Source organism: Haliotis rufescens, unplaced genomic scaffold (assembly GCF_023055435.1).
Source record: "Haliotis rufescens isolate VD_foot unplaced genomic scaffold, xgHalRufe1.0.p SCAF_13, whole genome shotgun sequence".
NCBI classification, from domain to species: Eukaryota; Metazoa; Mollusca; class Gastropoda; order Lepetellida; family Haliotidae; genus Haliotis; species Haliotis rufescens.
The window spans coordinates 29,921,609-29,940,074 of NW_025963813.1; the positions used below are offsets into that span (position 1 = coordinate 29,921,609).

Below are 18,466 nucleotides of genomic sequence, written 5' to 3' on the forward strand. Positions count from 1 at the left end.
AGATATAACTGGAATAATGTTAAAAGCGGCGTTAAACCCAACTGACTCACTCACACGAACTTTCTATATGCGGCGGGATCTTGCCTAACACGGTTCGCAGTGAAGCCATACAATATCACCACACTATGCCCGGGGTATTATGTAGGTAGCGGGGAAAGTCGAGTGGGTCGCATTGCACATCAGAAAAACCCATTCGTGAGTCAATGCATCATTCCGTCACCTCCGATGACCAATCGCAATCAACACCAAATCATATTCATTCCTGGACAAGCCAGATGTCCTAGCGGGGCAGTCTAACATGGATACCCCACCCAGACACAGTACATGACTCCTTGCCGACCAGTCTTTGTTGTATCCCCTTAATGCCAAGCGTCAGGCAGGGTAACAACAAGTATAATCCTTTTACGTCTTATGGAAAACGCGGCCAGAGATCGAACTCCGACCTTTCCCTCTCCAGGCAGACGCTCGATCCAATGGACCACGGAGGCGGTTCAAATGTTGAAGAGAGTAAATGTATATACCGCTTTGGTTAACCCGTGAAGATCCGGGATAGAATAAATAATGTAAATGATCGAGTCTGCACATGACAATCCAGTGAATGACATCATGAGCATCGATCTATGCAATTAGGATGCGATGGATGACATGACAGGGAGCCTGACCACCCGATCCATTTGGTCGCTTCTTAGGACAAGCGTAAGTTGCGAGGGATCTGTTGCCCATGCTGTGACGAGGATAGATTTCTTTGAATGAAGTGAAAGCGTTTAGGTCTACTTCGCCTAAACATACTTCCCAGCTCCATCAAGACAGGGGCACCAAAAATATAGCCCTCATGGGGCGGTCGGGTAGCCTAGTGGTTAGGTCGTAACGCCGAAGACCCGGGTTCGATTGCCGACATGGGTACAATGTGTGAAGCCTATTTCTGGTGTCCCATGCTGTGATTTTGCTGGAATATTGCTAAAAACGGCGTAAAATCATACTATAGAGGGTGAGTGAGTGAGTGAGTTTGGTTGGACGCCGCTTTTAATACAATTCCAGTTATATCACGGCGTATCAGCTTAATGTGGGAGGAAAGCCCGAAGTGATGCAGGTCTAAGACGTTTACCACTTCGGTGAAAGCGGGGTAAAACCATCCTCATTCCTTTCTGGGACCTCGAAGCAGGGTCTTTGGAATGACTCAATAGCGGGCGGTGGGATAGTCTACATTAGTTAAGCGTTGTTCCGTCACGCCAAAGTGCAGCTTTTCAGATACCCCCCACATATTCGCGGGGTCTAAATGCAACCGAAGAACTGAGCTAAAACTGCCTGATACCATCAGTGTCGTTATCCAAAGATAGTTCCCCGTTAGCGACTTTTCCTCTTACGCAAATAACTTGACATCTTCAATAGGCTTCCTTGACAACCTGTTAGCCGAGTAATTTTTTTACTAGGTTAAACGCCGTGACAATCTCACTCCAACGTCATATTACCTGCTTTCGTCTAAAGCTTTCCAAAGAAACCGGGAATACACGAATGAGAACTATTCTGGGACTAACAGATGCTTTTATTCTTAGCCTTCCGGTTTTACGTCTCTAAGTCTCTTCATTTGATACCAAAATACCCGACCCCAAACACGGAGATGCAGCGTCAAAGCCGTAGATTGAATACTCGTAGTCAGTGTGTGCTTATTTTAACCTTCTCTGATAATCGAACATAATGGTTGACCGGGCGTTCTTGAATGAAGTGGAGTCTTAAGAATAGACAGATAAAGGTTTGAAGTTCCTGATCAGATTATGGGGCTATTTTGGGATACTGATGTTCTACTAACCTGGGGCCCGTTTCACAAAGCGATCTCTTATTGCTATCAGTATATTTGGAATTCGAACCCACGATGATCTGACCTTGCATTTCCAAGGGACATAACTCCGCAAGAGATACTACGCCAGGAACCATTAGACACCCGTGCCCTTATTAAGTAAAAGGGATTGGGGTTTTCGGTTGTTCTTGATTGAATGAGGATAACTTTGATACTATTCGGTGATGGACTTTCCTTTATTCACGTGATACTGAACTTAATGAAGGATGTTCTCAATACTATGTTGCACGTGCTCAAATACGTCAGTCAATCCAAGGTACTGTTCCAATGACGTAGTGTTTTATAGTGTCGGACATGATGATAAATGGCTGACGTACATTACAATCAATAATGACGTCAGAAGGCAAAGGAGATCCATATCGAGGGCTTAGCGTTATCGCCTATCATTGGAAGTCCTCCAAAACCCGGTGGGCGGAACAAAGTAATTAAATGAATAGATCAAGGTAACCACTTGAACTAGCAAACTGCCTTTTCACGTGCAAGGTCTTCAGAGGGTCTGTCTCACAGTCCCTCAACCATATTATTTTTCCCTTCGCCCAGCCCTTTCTGTAATGCTATAGCCCTATATAAAGCAAGTCGGGATTGTCCACAGGCTCTTCATCTCATATGTCACTGGGGCTCCTTTACAGTTTAAATGTAGTTGATTGTTTCTATTAAAATTATATATTTTCAGAAACTTAGTGTTAGTCATGTATCTGCTCAATTGATGGTGCTTGTCAAATAACTGTCAAGTCGCACAGCCTTCCATCGCCCCGCAAACTGAGAACCAGTTCAACCCGAACTGGCTTATTACGTCTTCTAGGTGGTAGCTAATTACAACAAAATGTTTACAAATACAATAAATCCATGACTAGCGCAAAACTTTGAGGCGACTTTAGGGTAAGTGTGCCGTTTAATAGGAGTGAGTTTAGTTTGGTTGACGCCACTGTGAACAGTATTAAGTTATAACAGGGCGCGTGAGCAGGATGTGGGAGGAAAGCCAGAAGTGATGCAGGTCTTAGACGTTTACGGGGGATGGGGATGGGGGGCGGGGGGCCTGGGGGGGGTGGGGGGGGGGGGGGGGGGGGTGGGGGGGGGGGATGAACACATTGCCATTACTCCAATCAATCAAGTCTCGGAAGACCCGTGGAGATCCGGGGTAGAATAGGACTTCAGAAACCCATGGTTGCCGTAAAAGGCGACTACGCTTGTCGTAAAAGGCGACTAACAGGCGGGTGGTCAGGCTCGCTGACTTGGTTGATGCCTGTCATCGTATCCCAATTGCGTGGATCGATGCTCATGATGTCAATCACTGGATTGTTTGGTCCCGACTCGATTATTTACAGACCGCCGTCATATAGCTGGAATATTGCTGAGTGCGGCGTTAAACAACAAACAAGTCACGGAATCTGTGTGTTTATAATAACAGGGTATACATAATTTAAGCACATCAGCATAAATCTTTCACTCACAAATATATAGTTTATTGCAACAATGGATGAAATCTGCAACAGATTTGCTTGGATTTTTTAGCAATAGTCCAGCTATGAGGGCTGCCTGCGAGCAGTCGAGTCAGGACCAGATAATCCAGTGATTGACACTATGAGCAACGATCGACCTCGTTGCGGTTTGTTGACACGCCATCAAGCAAGTAAGCAATCCTGGCCTCAAGATCCACGAAGTTGCCCCTTACGACTAGCATTGGTTCCGAGGGACCGATTCGAACCCGGAATCTCCACGGGTTCAACTGAATCTGACTTTCCCCCATATCATGTGTTGGGTTCAGAGCAGTGGCTGTTAGGGACCGACCTCCACCGACAGGTTATTTCAGTGAAACCCTGTAGTAGGGCCGCCTCTGTGGTGTAGAGGATGGAGGGACTGCCCGGAAAGCAGATGGTCGGTGGTTCGAACTCTGCCTGCATCATACCCCAAAAGACGTTAAAAGATGGTACTTGTTGTTACCCTGCCTGGCGCTCCGCATTAAAGGGATAAAACAATGACTGAGTCGCTTTAAGTCAGTGTACTGTGTGTGAGTGGGGTATCCATGTTTAACTACATGTATATGTATGTCCACAAGGGCTTGTAACCCAAGAAATGGCAGCTTGAAGATGAACACATGTACCTTCATGCACAATGCAAAAAGAGTGCAATAAACTTGAACATCAGCATTACTGTCTCTGAGTGGGGTATCCATGTTAAACTGGTGGTATCTCAGTGGGCAATAAAACTGCCAAATGTCCGGATTAGTACAAGGAGACGCACTCACGAACATAAGTGAATGAGTGAGGGAGTGAGTTGAGTTTAACGCAACTTTTAACAGTATTCCAGTTACATCACGGCGTGTCAGCTTATTGTGGGAGGAAAGCCCGAAGTGATGCAGGCCTCAGATGTTTACCACTTCGGTGAAACCCAAGAGCACGGGTATGGTGCTGACAAACCTAGGGACGCAACTCTGCACAGCGAATCGCGGCGCCTTAGACGACTGGGCCACCCGTGCCCTCACACGCACATAAAGGTCTATTATTGAAGTCTAATAAACATCAAGGAAAACTCATACTCATTCATGAAAACAGTTTATTTAGTATATTGACATGATTCATACATGTTCTACAATTAACAGATATGATACATACAAGAGCATTACAATTTCATCGTTAGCACCCATCAGCAGTAAGTAAACACACACAAAAGAAGGGGTCTCACACCAGAGGGAAACTTCAGGTGATTGTGAATATATATATGTTGCTTCCAATATGTCAGGATAGATATGTGAGTAAATACTATTTCAGGTGTGTCAATGTGTTCTGTGTCAATGTGTGCTGCGTCAATGTGTGCTGTGTCAATGTGTTCTGTGTCAATGTGTGCTGCGTCAATGTGTGCTGCATCAATAATGTTTCAGCAGCCTGTAAATGTTTGAGCAATGTTAACAATATTTCAACTGTGTCAATGTTTCAATTGTATGTCAATGTTTCAACAATGTGTCTATACCATTTCAACTGTGTGACAATGTTTCAGCGATGTATTAATAACATTTCAACCATGTGACTATGTCTCACCTATGTATTAATAACATTTCAACTGTGTGACAATGTTACAGCTATGTATTAATAATATTTCAACTGTCTGACAATGTTTCAGCTATGTATTAATAATATTTCATCTGTCTGACAATGTTTCAACTATGTATTAATAACATTTCAACTGTGTGACAATGTTACAGCTATGTAGTAATAACATTTTAACTGTGTGACAATGTTACAGCTATGTATTAATAAGATTTCAACTGTCTGACAATGTTTCAGCTATGTATTGATAACATTTCAACCGTGTGACAATGTCTCACATATGTATCTATAACATTTCAACCATGTCAATGTTTCACCGATGTATTAATAATATTTCAACTGTGTTTCATTGTTTCAACAATGTGTCAACAATGTGTCAACAATGTTTCAGCTAAATGTCCATAATATTTCAAGTGTGTCACTCTTTCAACTATACGTCACCAATGTTTCATCTGCATGTTGTTTGTTTGTTTGTTGTTTAACGCCGCACTCAGAAATATTCCAGCTATATGACGGCGGTTTGTAAATTATCGAGTCTGGACCAGACAATCCAGTGATTGACATTACGAGCATCTGCATGTAAAAAGGTCTCTCTGTTTTCTATCAGTTTCAGATATATTTCAGATTTCCTTCATGTATTGTTCTTTCGTCCAGCGGCATGGCACTCCACCAACCATAACATACACAAACATCTTCTCCCGGAAATAGTTAACCAAAGACAGTTCCCTCAACTTTCATTCAGTAACAAAATCTAGTATAAGTAACGTTGATCTCACTGTATTCAATTCATTATGTAACAGATATATGATGAATAATACCACAACAAAGGCCATAACAAACCAATCGTATACGTGCATCTCTATTTTTAGAGGGCCATTTTCAGTACCGCCATGAAAGTAATGTTCTTGTTCTATACACAAACAGCGCCACTGATATACCGTATTTCCTCCAATCTAACAGACAGTGTTTATCTGTCTTAACATGATAGTAAGTGAGTTGGTTTATTGGCACTTTTGACAGTATTCCAGTTATATCACGGCGTATCAGCTTGATGATGGAGGAAAGCCTGAAGTGATGCGGGTCTCAGATGTTTACCACTTCGGTGAAACCCGCGAACATGGTTGGAGTGCTGACAAAACTAGAAACAATCTGGGTGAACTGGGACTTGAACCCACGATCGCAGTTTTCTGGCGTGCCCAAGGGACACAACTCTGCACAGTGATCTCAATATGATATTGACAGAGGGTTGATGAGTCTCTTTGTCAGTTTCTTCTGGAAATCTGACATTTATTTGAGGAAACACAGTATATTGGCTGTGCAGGGTATTCAATGAGTGAGAGGGTAGGGTCAAAAACCTTCCAAGCAATCTTACAGTTGAGGACACAAACCGGGCTCACAAATTGCACCCATGTGTGGAATCAAACCTAGGTCTAAAGTGGGATGATCAAAAGCATGAGCCCACTAGGCCACCCGAACACTCCAATGCAAATAGGACCAAACTTGGCAGAAATGACACTTCTTGCAAATGAAAATTAGAAAAATATTTCATAACTGGGGATGCACCTTTAATGCACAATATAACATCATAACAGGGTATTCATTATTTAAGCACATCACCATAAATCTTTCACTCACAAGTATATATATTTTTGGAAAAAATGGATGAAAAAACCCAACATGCAGCAGCTTTGCTTGTTTTTTAGCAATAGTCCAGCAATATGAGGGCTGCCTGAACTGCTGCATTCAGCAATATTCCAGCAATATGTCAGCGGCCTGTAAATTATCAAGCCTGGACTGACAATCCAGTGGTCGATATTATGAGCAGCGATCCACTCCGTCAGGGTACGATGACACGCTATCAAACAAATCAGTGAATCTGACCACCCGATCCATTTACCGTATTTCATGTAATAAGCGCCCAGGGCGCTCTCAAAATTAGAAATAGGGGGCTCTTATTAGAATATTATTATATTGGTGAAAAATTAGTTGAAAAAGAATCGAAAAAAGATAAATTTCGTGGTTTATGCTGACAGCCTGAAATGTTTATGTACGGCAGATATAGTTTTCCAGGATTTAATTGCCCATAATTAAGTGTGCATATAACACACGAGTGCGTATTATACGTGAATAAATAAGTCTTCTGTACATTGATCAATCAGAAGGGGTGCCAATTGGGATTGTTCACTAGCCAATATATCAGCAAATATTGACGTGGGCGCTTATTAGAGCAGGGCGCTTATTACGTTGAATACGGTAGTCACTTTTCACGATCAGAATAAGTTGCGGGGGACCTATTTCAATCTGGAACTGCCACAGTGAGACTAATTCACTAAGAGCACAAACAGCACTACCATGCATTATAATCCTGCAGACATTGCTCACAAGTCTGATCACATGAACAATACGAATAACGCCTCCCGTCCTTAGTCTAGTGACAGCCGTTCTCTCACAGTCACCAGTGTGGGATACAGTGAGTATGTTGTAAATATATAGTAAAATATCTGATCAGTGTAAACAATGAGTACAATATGAGACAGGATCCCCTGCCAACAATGTGATCTTAGCGCTACAACTCCCGGAAGTCCAGGAAAATCTCGAAAGCCTTAGACATCACACTTTTAACTTTGCATTCTCGTAAGATTTAATTACCGTTTCCGGGAATACAGTTAACGTAACGATGCCATTAAGTTATGTCAAAATGCTTCGAAAATAAATGTCTTTCATACTTCACAAAAAATCTTTTAAAAAATGGTGTGATTCTTAGCATCAAATTTTTTTAATCATGATTACGAGAGTACCAGGCAACTTTAAAGGGAACAATCTTCGGACTCTATTGTAGATATCATATGAGGATTTCTGGGACCTTACATTGACGAGAATTTCAGGAAGAAAGGCCCTGGTGTGACACTTGTGGCGCTAAGATTTCACTTTGTGAAGCGAGGCTAAGGTGATCTGAAGACAAAAGTCAACTCTGCTTGAAATGTATGTTCGTAAAGGGTCCCATTGTGTATGTTTCTCAGGGTGTTGAGAAAGACAAAATGGATGGAAATTGTCTACCTGTCGTTCCTATGGCAATGAAAATTCATATGAAAAAATGATATAGGGTAATATTGGTGCAAAACCACGGACTTGTATATAGTATACTTGGTTATATAGGTCCGTGGCAAAACTACCGAGGACATTGAACAAATATTACCTCCAATGAAATGTCTCAGAGTAATGGACATGGTAATATACATACAGAATATTCAGTACAAACAGCATTGTGTTTTAAGTGATACAAATTTCTAGGTTTTCAGGCACTTATACGGTGTCAAAACGTTATGATATATATGAATAAATACTTCAAACTAATTGTAAGCTTTAGTATGGCAACAACCATGAATGTTTGTAAAATTCGAGTAACCATGGTAACATAAGAAGCAGGAATAAGAATAAATATGCATGTATATAATAGTTCATAACTCAACCAGACAATGTTGAGAAGGAAAGTATTGTCTGTCCCTAATACCTATAAATACATTATACAATATTTCCATAATGCTGAAAATAATTATTAATGTTTCATAATAAACATGATAGATATATCCTCTGCAGTATATTCAAGATCTTTGGTAAAGAATAGTTGGAAGAACAGTTTTCACAAATATTATTTGGCGTCATGCATATACTTGGATGAAGACATCCACACATATACAAGGTCCATATACCTTATAGTGAGTTGGGTTTGACATTAAGAAACACAGTGAGTGAGTGAGCATGGTTTTACGCCGCTCTTAGAAATATTCCAGCAACATTGAGGGCATCACACATTGTACCCATGCGGGGAATCGAACCCGGGTGTTTAGCATGACACTGCCCCGAGAAATACAATGAAATTACAAGTTTGTGTATGGTGCTGACAAACAAAGGATAATAATTGAGTATAGATCTGGAATTTGAATCCATGACTAGCAGATCCTGGCATGGCCAAAGGATGCAACTCTGTAAATATGCCACAAGTTGATCCCCATACAGCTTAATCACATGGGTAGCACCATGGACATGCTATATATTGACAGATCAAATGATGTCCATGAAGAAAAAAGCCTCTTGTCCAGCCTTAGAATTTATCAAGTCAACATACGAAATGTTTCAAGCTCATCGAAAAGCATCAAAGCTATCATCACCTCTTGTCCAAATTGCATTTCATATCAGAATACATTTACGAAAATACAGTATTAATAATATACAGTGTTTCAGATTGGTTCATCTTCAAGTAAGATAGAGAATACTATCGGAATAAAAACATGGTACAGCTCAACAATAGAATCCTTGGCTTACCTTTGCATTGTTTTAAGTAGCAGTTCTTTGTGTATTCCAAAATCAAATGTTCACTAATACTTGAAGATATAAGCAGAAACACATTCTGACTTTGTGTCCAAGGCTGGTCAAAGCTCCCTACACGAGGTGAAAGGTCACCAGGCTCCACGGTCCAAGTCTGGTTCAGGGTCCGTTCCACAAGGCGATCTTAGCGTTGTGATGATCCTAAGCTGATCATCTTAGTGCTATGACCGGTTGGTGGAACGGGGCCAAGGTCTAGATGTTATCATTTGTGCTATGAGTCAAGTTCCATCAATGCCTCTGTGTTAAAACCTTTAACCAGATTGATATTCATCATGGGCAGAGTGGGGTGTGACTGCAACCCAAGATCTGCCAACTGTGCACTATCCAAGAATGAACTGTTTGATTAGCATTCTAGCTTGTTTCAATACCTGTGTGCTGAATGTTATTCTTACTGTTCATCCAATTATCAATGCCACTTGCTATCTATCACCATTGTTGTCAATGCATATATCCCTCATCCCTCTCATCACTTGGTTGTTGTCACTCCAGCTTGATAACAGTTTAAGAAGGAACCAGAAGTTGCTTACCATTAAGATGCAGGTTTTCTTATCCGAGAGTGAGTGAGTGAGTGAGTTGGGTTTAGACGTCGCTTTTAACAGTATTCCAGTGATATCACGGCGTGTCAGCTCAATGTGGGAGGAAAGCCCGAAGTGATGCAGGTCTCAGACGTTAACCACTTCGGAGAAACCCACGAACACAGGTATGGTGCTGACAAACCTAGAAACATAATCGGGGCAAACTGGGAATCGTACCCACAATCATAGGTTTCTGGCTTGCCCAAGGGACGCAACTCTGCACAGCGAATCGCAGCGCCTAAGACAACTGGGCCATACGTCCCCCCCTCTTATCCAAGAAGTGTTTGACCAAAGGTAAGGCTGATAGCACTGCAGGCTGAATACAGACTAATGATTAAATCTGCACGATACAGTCATAACATATAGATGGGAAATACATACATAGGGAGTTAGGGAGATCCATCTAGGAAATGATTCTGACACCTGATTTCATAAGTAAGTTTGTTTCTTGATGCAACTTTCTTTTTTGATGGAACCAGCTGTAACCATCGCAACTGACATGAGTACAGAAAGGTCATCTGGGTGCAACATCATTCTGAAATTTAATGTCGGTTCAAGATCTAACAGAACCTTCATTTTCCGACATGTTTTACAAAATTGCACAATATGACAGCCATGAACCTTTTTCCTCCTCTTTCTTGAATGACAGATCCTCGCTTGGGCCGTCATTTTCATCTTCATCCACATCAGGGTCAAGGTCGGTGTCACTGAGATCAGAATCTGACTCTGTATCAGAGTCACGTCCTGGACGATTTAATCTGGATATAAAGTGCACGTAATTCTCTTCCTCCTCCTCGTCTTCCTGAGATGGACTGGAACAGAAAACAAGAAGATGAAGTACTGCTTGTTTTCATACACTGAAAAATATACTCCACAAATCTCAAGCATACTATACTCAACAAAACATGTTGGGGAATTAAATGTTTGAACAAAGACTTTGTACTATGGCATATCTGAATAGAGACTCATGTCCTTTGGACCTATCTGAATAAAGGCTGTTGTTCTTCAGACATATCTGAATAAAGACTGTTGTTCTTCAGACATATCTGAACAAAATGCTGTTGTTCTTCAGACATATCTGAACAAAATGCTGTTGTTCTTCAGACATATCTGAATAAAAGCTGTTGTTCTTCAGATATATCTGAACAAAAGCCTGTTGTTCTTCAGACATACAAATGTATCTGAAAAAAAGGCTGTTTTTCTTCAGACATATCTGAACAAAAGGCTGTTGTTCTTCAGACATATCTGAACAAAAGGCTGTTGTTCTTCAGACATATCTGAATAAAGGCTGTTGTTCTTCAGACATATCTGAACAAAAGGCTGTTGTTCTTCAGACATATCTGAATAAAGGCTGTTGTTCTTCAGACAAACGGTGATCTCTCGCTACAACGTCACCTATGGGGTCCAAATAATAGACGATCAGCGGTTTAACCGAGGTGGAGTGGTAGGGTGTGGCGAGATGACCAACACAACAGTACAGAGTTTGAAAAAAGATGAGAACATAACGGTTGTTTATGATTCAAAAAATTAAAAAAATTGTCAAGTGTTATGCACAGTAAAAAACTACCTCAACAAACTCAGGTGAATAAACAGGTGATAACACACTTGGTCAATAAAAATGTGAAAATTGATACAAAACATCACTAGATCTGATGCTTTACCATTTAAATTGTATTTCCAGCTCACCAAGTCATTGTTTAATGTGCTGAGATTCAGATTACTGTGCGTGTTTTCTCGTGAAAGAAGTCGAAAAAAATAAGCAGTACACATGAACCAGTGATTCGGTTAAAAACTACCCAATGATACAACTTCAAAGAATGTTACATGCTCGCGGTGATCAGCTGGTAATGTTGTTTTTTCGGTGGTGAAAAACATTGTGTTAAACTTGAGTTAATTTAACATGCACATAAATTTTGGGAGCCATGCTTCGCTGCGCTTTAACTGAGCGTATATTTGAGGGTGCAATAGCGATATGTGAATAAAGTATCTGATATAAGCACTTCATGCATGTACGGGGTAAGAAATTGAAATAGATCTAGGAATGTCAAAAAGTGAAAAACCTTTGTTTTGACCATTTTCTTATATTCAGCGTAGAAAGGTCACAGAAACTTTTTCAAGGTTGCAGATGTTGTTAATATTTTAAAACCACCTGCTAAGTTCATTGTTGGAAGGTTTGTGTCCTGTATACGACTTTGCCGAGACAAATGGGTACATTGTATGTTAATGTCATCACAATACAGGTACATTGTGTGTTAATGTTATCCCAACACACCTCTCATTATACCCCAACAATGGGACAGTTTGCACTTGTTTAAACATCACAATGGATAAGTCAGCCCAACACTAGACAAAGGAGGGGCTGGTTCTCAGGCTTTTAAATACGGGAAGGTCATCATCCCCGTCTTGACATGCTCACATCTACACATCCTACACCGTGAATCCCCATTGGTCTGGACGGACCAATCACAGTGAATTAACCTGGATCAACAATGGGAAGAAAAGGAAGGGGAAATGGAGATGTTTTGAAACAAAAAATTGTTCATGGAAAAAATAATTTTGCAGGCTTGTCAAGACTTACAAAGGATGTGACTGAAAAACATTCCGTCCCTAACAATCTATCTATCTCCAGACCCTGACCAGAATAACGGACAGTCCTTTATGCTTAACCAATGTCTTTATATACTACTCAAAAGAAGTTAGACCCCTGAAGATCTGGGTTAGAATAGGTCTTCAGCAACCCATGCTTGTCGTAAGAGGCGACTATGCTTGTCGTAAAAGGCGACTAACGGGATCGGGTGGTCAGGCTCGCTGACTTGGTTGATGCATGTCATTGTATCCCAAATGGGTGGATCGATGGTCGTGATGTTAATCACTGGATTGTTTGATCCAGACTCGATTATTTACAGACTGCCATAATATAGCTTGAATATTGCTGAGTGTGGCGTTAAACAACAAACAAACAAACAAACAAAAGAAGTTAAGGAACACCTGGTTTTTTTCATATTACTAAGACATATTAACTATGCAGTAAACTAGGTTTATAACGAACACTCTTATAATGAACTGAAAGATATGATAAACTTTTTTTGGTCCTGGCCATTTGATGAACATATGCTTAGGACGAACCCTAGTCATAATGAACCTAAGGGGGCACGGGTGGCCCAGTCGTCTAAGGCGCCGCGATTCGCTGTGCAGAGTTGCGTCCCTTGGGCACGCCAGAAACCTATGATTGTGGGTTCGAATCCCGGTTCGCCCCGATTATGTTTCTAGGTTTGTCAGCACCATATTCGTGCTTCACCGAAGTGGTAAACGTCTGAGACCTGCATCGCTTCGGGCTTTCCTCCCACATTAAGCTGACACGCCGTGATATAACTGGAATACTGTTAAAAGCGGCGTTAAACCCAACTCACTCACTCACTCACTCACTCACTCATAAGGAACCTTAATTAGTGGTCCCTTTAAGATCATTATAACCGTAGTTTACTGTAGCAATATGCAAGAACTGTGTCTTTTTTAACTTCTTTTGAGTAGTATATATATATATATATATATATATATATATATATATATATATATATATATATATGAAGACATTCCTGAGTGAATGGTCCACTGTTAAACCAATGGAGCCACAAGGCTTTGTAGCTCACCTGACTTATGAACAAATCATAACTGACAAGTTTAAAATGAACACACAGAATTCCAGTTTGCCTTTAACCACTATAAATAGGGTTGTTTCAGCTCAACACACTTTATAGTTTCAGATGTGTCGAAAACATAAAAGGACGGACAATGCATCACGACATAAGCTCACTTGACTTCAAGTCAGGTGAGCTAAAGACTGGTTATCAAAGACACAGGTATTTCATCAAAATTCATTTCAGTGTTTCATAATTTTCTTGGGAAGATTATTGAACAATGAAATAAAATATGATCCTTTATAAATTGAAATACTGCGTGAAATCTCTAATACCTCAGTTACATGTCAATTTATTATTTCATTTCAACAATCAGCACTCCAAAGACTCTTAAAATAAAGGGAAGTAAAAGTAACCAAATCGTAAAGAAATACTTAAATATCATTTAAAACATTTTGTATTACAATTTTCATTTAAAAAAATGTTCAAATCAAAGCATACATGCATAAACATACTAAGCCAAGTTCAGATAGTACAGCCATCTCCATGCATGATAATGTAAACATGGAAGTGGATGAGCTGATGGGATCCCTGTCATGTCACATCATCAGCTTGGTGTGGGAGAAAAGCCCAAACTTTGTTGTTTAACTCCACACTCATTTTCCAGCTATATGACACTGGTCTGACGATAATAGGATCTGAACCACACATACCAGTGATTGACATCATGAGCATCAATCCATGCAAATTGGATACAATGAAATTTAACAAGTATTTGTCACAGAGTGACGAAATATCCCCCGCCATATACACCATAGTACCAAATATGAAGACAATCCAGCGATTAGTTCTTGAGATATTGTGGCAACACCGTTTTCCAACTCCAAAAACAGATTTGCCTGCTGTGACCTTGAAAATGGGGTCAAGGTCACCAAATCTGACAGGTGTATGCCATGTCTGTATATACACTATAGTTCCAAATATGAAGACAATCCAGCGATTAGTTCTTGAGATATCGCGGCAACACCGTTTTCTAACTCCAAAAGCAGATTTGCCTGCTGTGACCTTGAAAATGGGGTCAAGGTCACCAAAACCGACTGGTGTCTGCGGTGTCTGTATATACACCATAGTTCCAAATATGAAGACAATCGAGAGGTTTAGTTCTTGAGATATCGCGGCAACACCATTTTCCAACTCTAAAAGCAGATTTGCCTGCTGTGACCTTGAAAATGGGATCAAGGTCACCAAAACCGACTGGTGTCTGCGGAGTCTGTATATACACTATAGTTCCAAATATGAAGACAATCCAGTGTTTAGTTCTTGAGATATCGCGGCAACACCGTTTTCCAACTCCAAAAGCAGATTTGCCTGCTGTGACCTTGAAAATGGGGTCAAGGTCACCAAAACCGACTGGTGTCTGCGGTGTCTGTAGATACACCATAGTTCCAAATATGAAGACAATCCAGTGTTTAGTTCTTGAGATATCGCGGCAACACCGTTTTCCAACTCTAAAAGCAGATTTGTCTGCTGTGACCTTGAAAATGGGATCAAGGTCACCAAAACCGACTGGTGTCTGCGGAGTCTGTATATACACCATAGTTCCAAATATGAAGACAATCCAGTGTTTAGTTCTTGAGATATCGCGGCAACAAACAGGTGGGACGTACGGACGGACGTACGGACGGTCGTGAATACTATATCCCCCGCTTCGCGCTTTCGCGCGGCGGGGGATAATAAACCAGTCACTGAGACAGACTCATTGGGCCTGACCACCTGATCCATTGGGCCTGACCACCCAATTCATTGGGCCTGAAATCCGATCCATTAGGCCTGACCACCCAATCCACTGGGCCTGACCACCCAATCCTCTGGGCCTGACCACTGATCCATTGGGCCTGACCACCCAATCCACTGGGCCTGACCACCCAATCCGTTGGGCCTGACCATCCAACCATTGAGCCTGACCACCCAATTCATTGGGCCTGAAATCCGATCCATTAGGCCTGACCACCCAATCCACTGGGCCTGACCACCCAATCCTCTGGGCCTGACCACTGATCCATTGGGCCTGACCACTGATCCACTGGGCCTGACCACCCAATCCACTGGGCCTGACCTACCGATCCACTGGGCCTGACCACTGATCCACTGGGCCTGACCACTGATCCATTGGGCCTGACCACTGATCCACTGGGCCTGACCACTGATCCATTGGGCCTGACCACTGATCCACTGGGCCTGACCACCCAATCCACTGGGCCTGACCACCCAATCCGTTGGGCCTGACCACTGATCCACTGGGCCTGACCACCCAATCCATTGGGCCTGACCACTGATCCACTGGGCCTGACCACCCGATCCACTGGGCCTGACCACCCAATCCACTGGGCCTGACCACCCAATCCATGGGCCTGACCGCTGGTCCATTGTCCTGACCACCCGATACATTGGGCCTGACCACCCAATCCACTGGGCCTGACCACTGATCCACTGGGCCTGACCACCCAATCCACTGGGCCTGACCACTGATCCACTGGGCCTGACCACTGATCCATTGGGCCTGAACACCCAATCCACTGGGCCTGACCACCCAATCCACTGGGCCTGACCACCCAATCCACTGGGTCTGACCACTGATCCACTGGGCCTGACCACTGATCCATTGGGCCTGACCACTGATCCATTGGGCCTGACCACCCATCCATTGGGCCTGACGACCTGACTCATTGGCCTTACCACCCAACCATTGGGCCTGACCACCCAACCATAGGGCTTGACCACCCAACCACTGGGCCTGACCACTGATCCATGGGCCTGACCACCCAATCCATGGGCCTGACCGCTGGTCCATTGTCCTGACCACCCGATACATTGGGCCTGACCACCTGATCCATTTTGTCGCCTCTTACGGACAGCATAGGTTACTACAGTCCCGACCTATATTACCCATGGTCAAATGCCAAAAGTGACACAGGCTGCAGACATGTACCACTTAGATGACACCATGCATGAACATGTGTAAGGTGATGACAAACTAAAGATAGTGATCTTAATGAAATATGGATTAGAACCCACAACCAGCAGATCCTGGTGAACTAAGGGATGCAACTCTGCAAAGTGTGTTACTTTGCCTTAGAGTACTGGCTACAACATCAAGAAAGATCAGCCCTGGGTCATCAAAACCTGTGGGTGATAGCAAGACCACCATTCTTGGTGCCAATGGCTGATACCAAGATCATTCACCATGACCCAAGTGCACAATAGCAAGAGCTTGTCTTCTCAAGTGGATCCAATAAAAAAATAATTAAATAACTCTTAACAGTATTGCACTGCATTCCATACACGTCACACTCCAAAACAAATCTATGCAATTTAATGATTCATTCAGATACATGCCAACAATAAATTATTATCAGTTCAGCTTCAGCTGTCAACTACAAACGTGTGAAGTCAGGTGAAACCAATGCAGACCACCATCATGCCGTCACACATCTAACCAGGAACAACACACCTCTGTAACCATGCAGAAAATGGCACACACATCTGTGCCATAGGGAAGCAAAAAAATTCCACTATCAATCAATTTTGGCACCATGCACAAACCATGTTTCAAGGACAGATGAGTGAGTGAGTGAGTGAGTTGGGTTTAAAGCCGCCTTCAACAGTATTCCAGTTATATTATGGCATGTCAGCTTCAAGTTGGAGGGTAGGGTAGATGATGACCAAATGGTTTAGTTATGCCATCAATGTTTCAGTCACTTCAAAACTAGGCATCTCATGTGGGGAATCAAACTAAGAATTTGTGCAGGATGAGAGAGTGCTCACTTAGGGACCCTGAATCTCCATGGAACAGTGAATTGCTTCTGTCACACTTCAGTGATCACTTCTGTATGCACCAAACAATATCATGATGGCAACAGTGAGAGGCAGGAGATGGCAACAGTGAGAGGCAGGAGATGGCAACAGTGAGAGGCAGGAGATGGCAACAGTGAGAGGCAGGAGATAGCAACAGTGAGAGGCAGCAGATGGCAACAGTGAGAGGCTTGAGATGGCAACAGTGAGAGGCAGGAGATGGCAACAGTGAGAGGCAGGAGATAGCAACAGTGAGAGGCAGCAGATGGCAACAGTGAGAGGCAGCAGATGGCAACAGTGAGAGGCAGGAGATAGCAACAGTGAGAGGCAGCAGATGGCAACAGTGAGAGGCAGGAGATGGCAACAGTGAGAGGCGGGAGATGGCAACAGTGAGAGGCAGGAGATGGCAACAGTGAGAGGCAGGAGATGGCAACAGTGAGAGGCAGGAGATGGCAACAGTGAGAGGCAGCAGATGGCAACAGTGAGAGGCAGGAGATAGCAACAGTGAGAGGCGGGAGATGGCAACAGTGAGAGGCAGGAGATGGCAACAGTGAGAGGCAGCAGATGGCAACAGTGAGAGGCAGGAGATGGCAACAGTGAGAGGCAGGAGATGGCAACAGTGAGAGGCAGGAGATAGCAACAGTGAGAGGCAGCAGATGGCAACAGTGAGAGGCAGGCGATGGCAACAGTGAGAGGCAGGAGATAGCAACAGTGAGAGGCAGGAGATGGCAACAGTGAGAGGCAGGAGATAGCAACAGTGAGAAGCAGCAGATGGCAACAGTGAGAGGCAGGAGATGGCAACAGTGAGAGGCGGGAGATGGCAACAGTGAGAGGCAGGAGATGGCAACAGTGAGAGGCAGGAGATGGCAACAGTGAGAGGCTTGAGATGGCAACAGTGAGAGGCAGGAGATGGCAACAGTGAGAGGCAGGAGATGGCAACAGTGAGAGGCGGGAGATGGCAACAGTGAGAGGCAGGAGATGGCAACAGTGAGAGGCAGGAGATGGCAACAGTGAGAGGCAGCAGATGGCAACAGTGAGAGGCTTGAGATGGCAACAGTGAGAGGCAGGAGATGGCAACAGTGAGAGAGGCAGGAGATGGCAACAGTGAGAGGCTTG

At 43.0% G+C, this 18,466-nt stretch overlaps 1 protein-coding gene across 2 annotated transcripts in view; it reads right to left on the minus strand.

Moving 5' to 3' along the window:
* Positions 1–10,001: 10,001 nt before the first annotated feature.
* The window catches only part of LOC124152248 (WD repeat-containing protein 5-like), an 86,580-nt gene continuing 78,115 nt past the window's right edge, over positions 10,002–18,466 (minus strand). Inside the window, exon 12 of one of the 2 annotated variants that reach the window (XM_048394381.1) lies at positions 10,002–10,672. In XM_048394381.1, coding sequence (XP_048250338.1) covers positions 10,450–10,672 — 223 coding nt within the window. In that variant the 3' untranslated portion in view covers positions 10,002–10,449. The remainder of the gene's footprint in view (positions 10,673–18,466) is intronic. The other variant, XM_048394382.1, reaches the window with a different exon arrangement.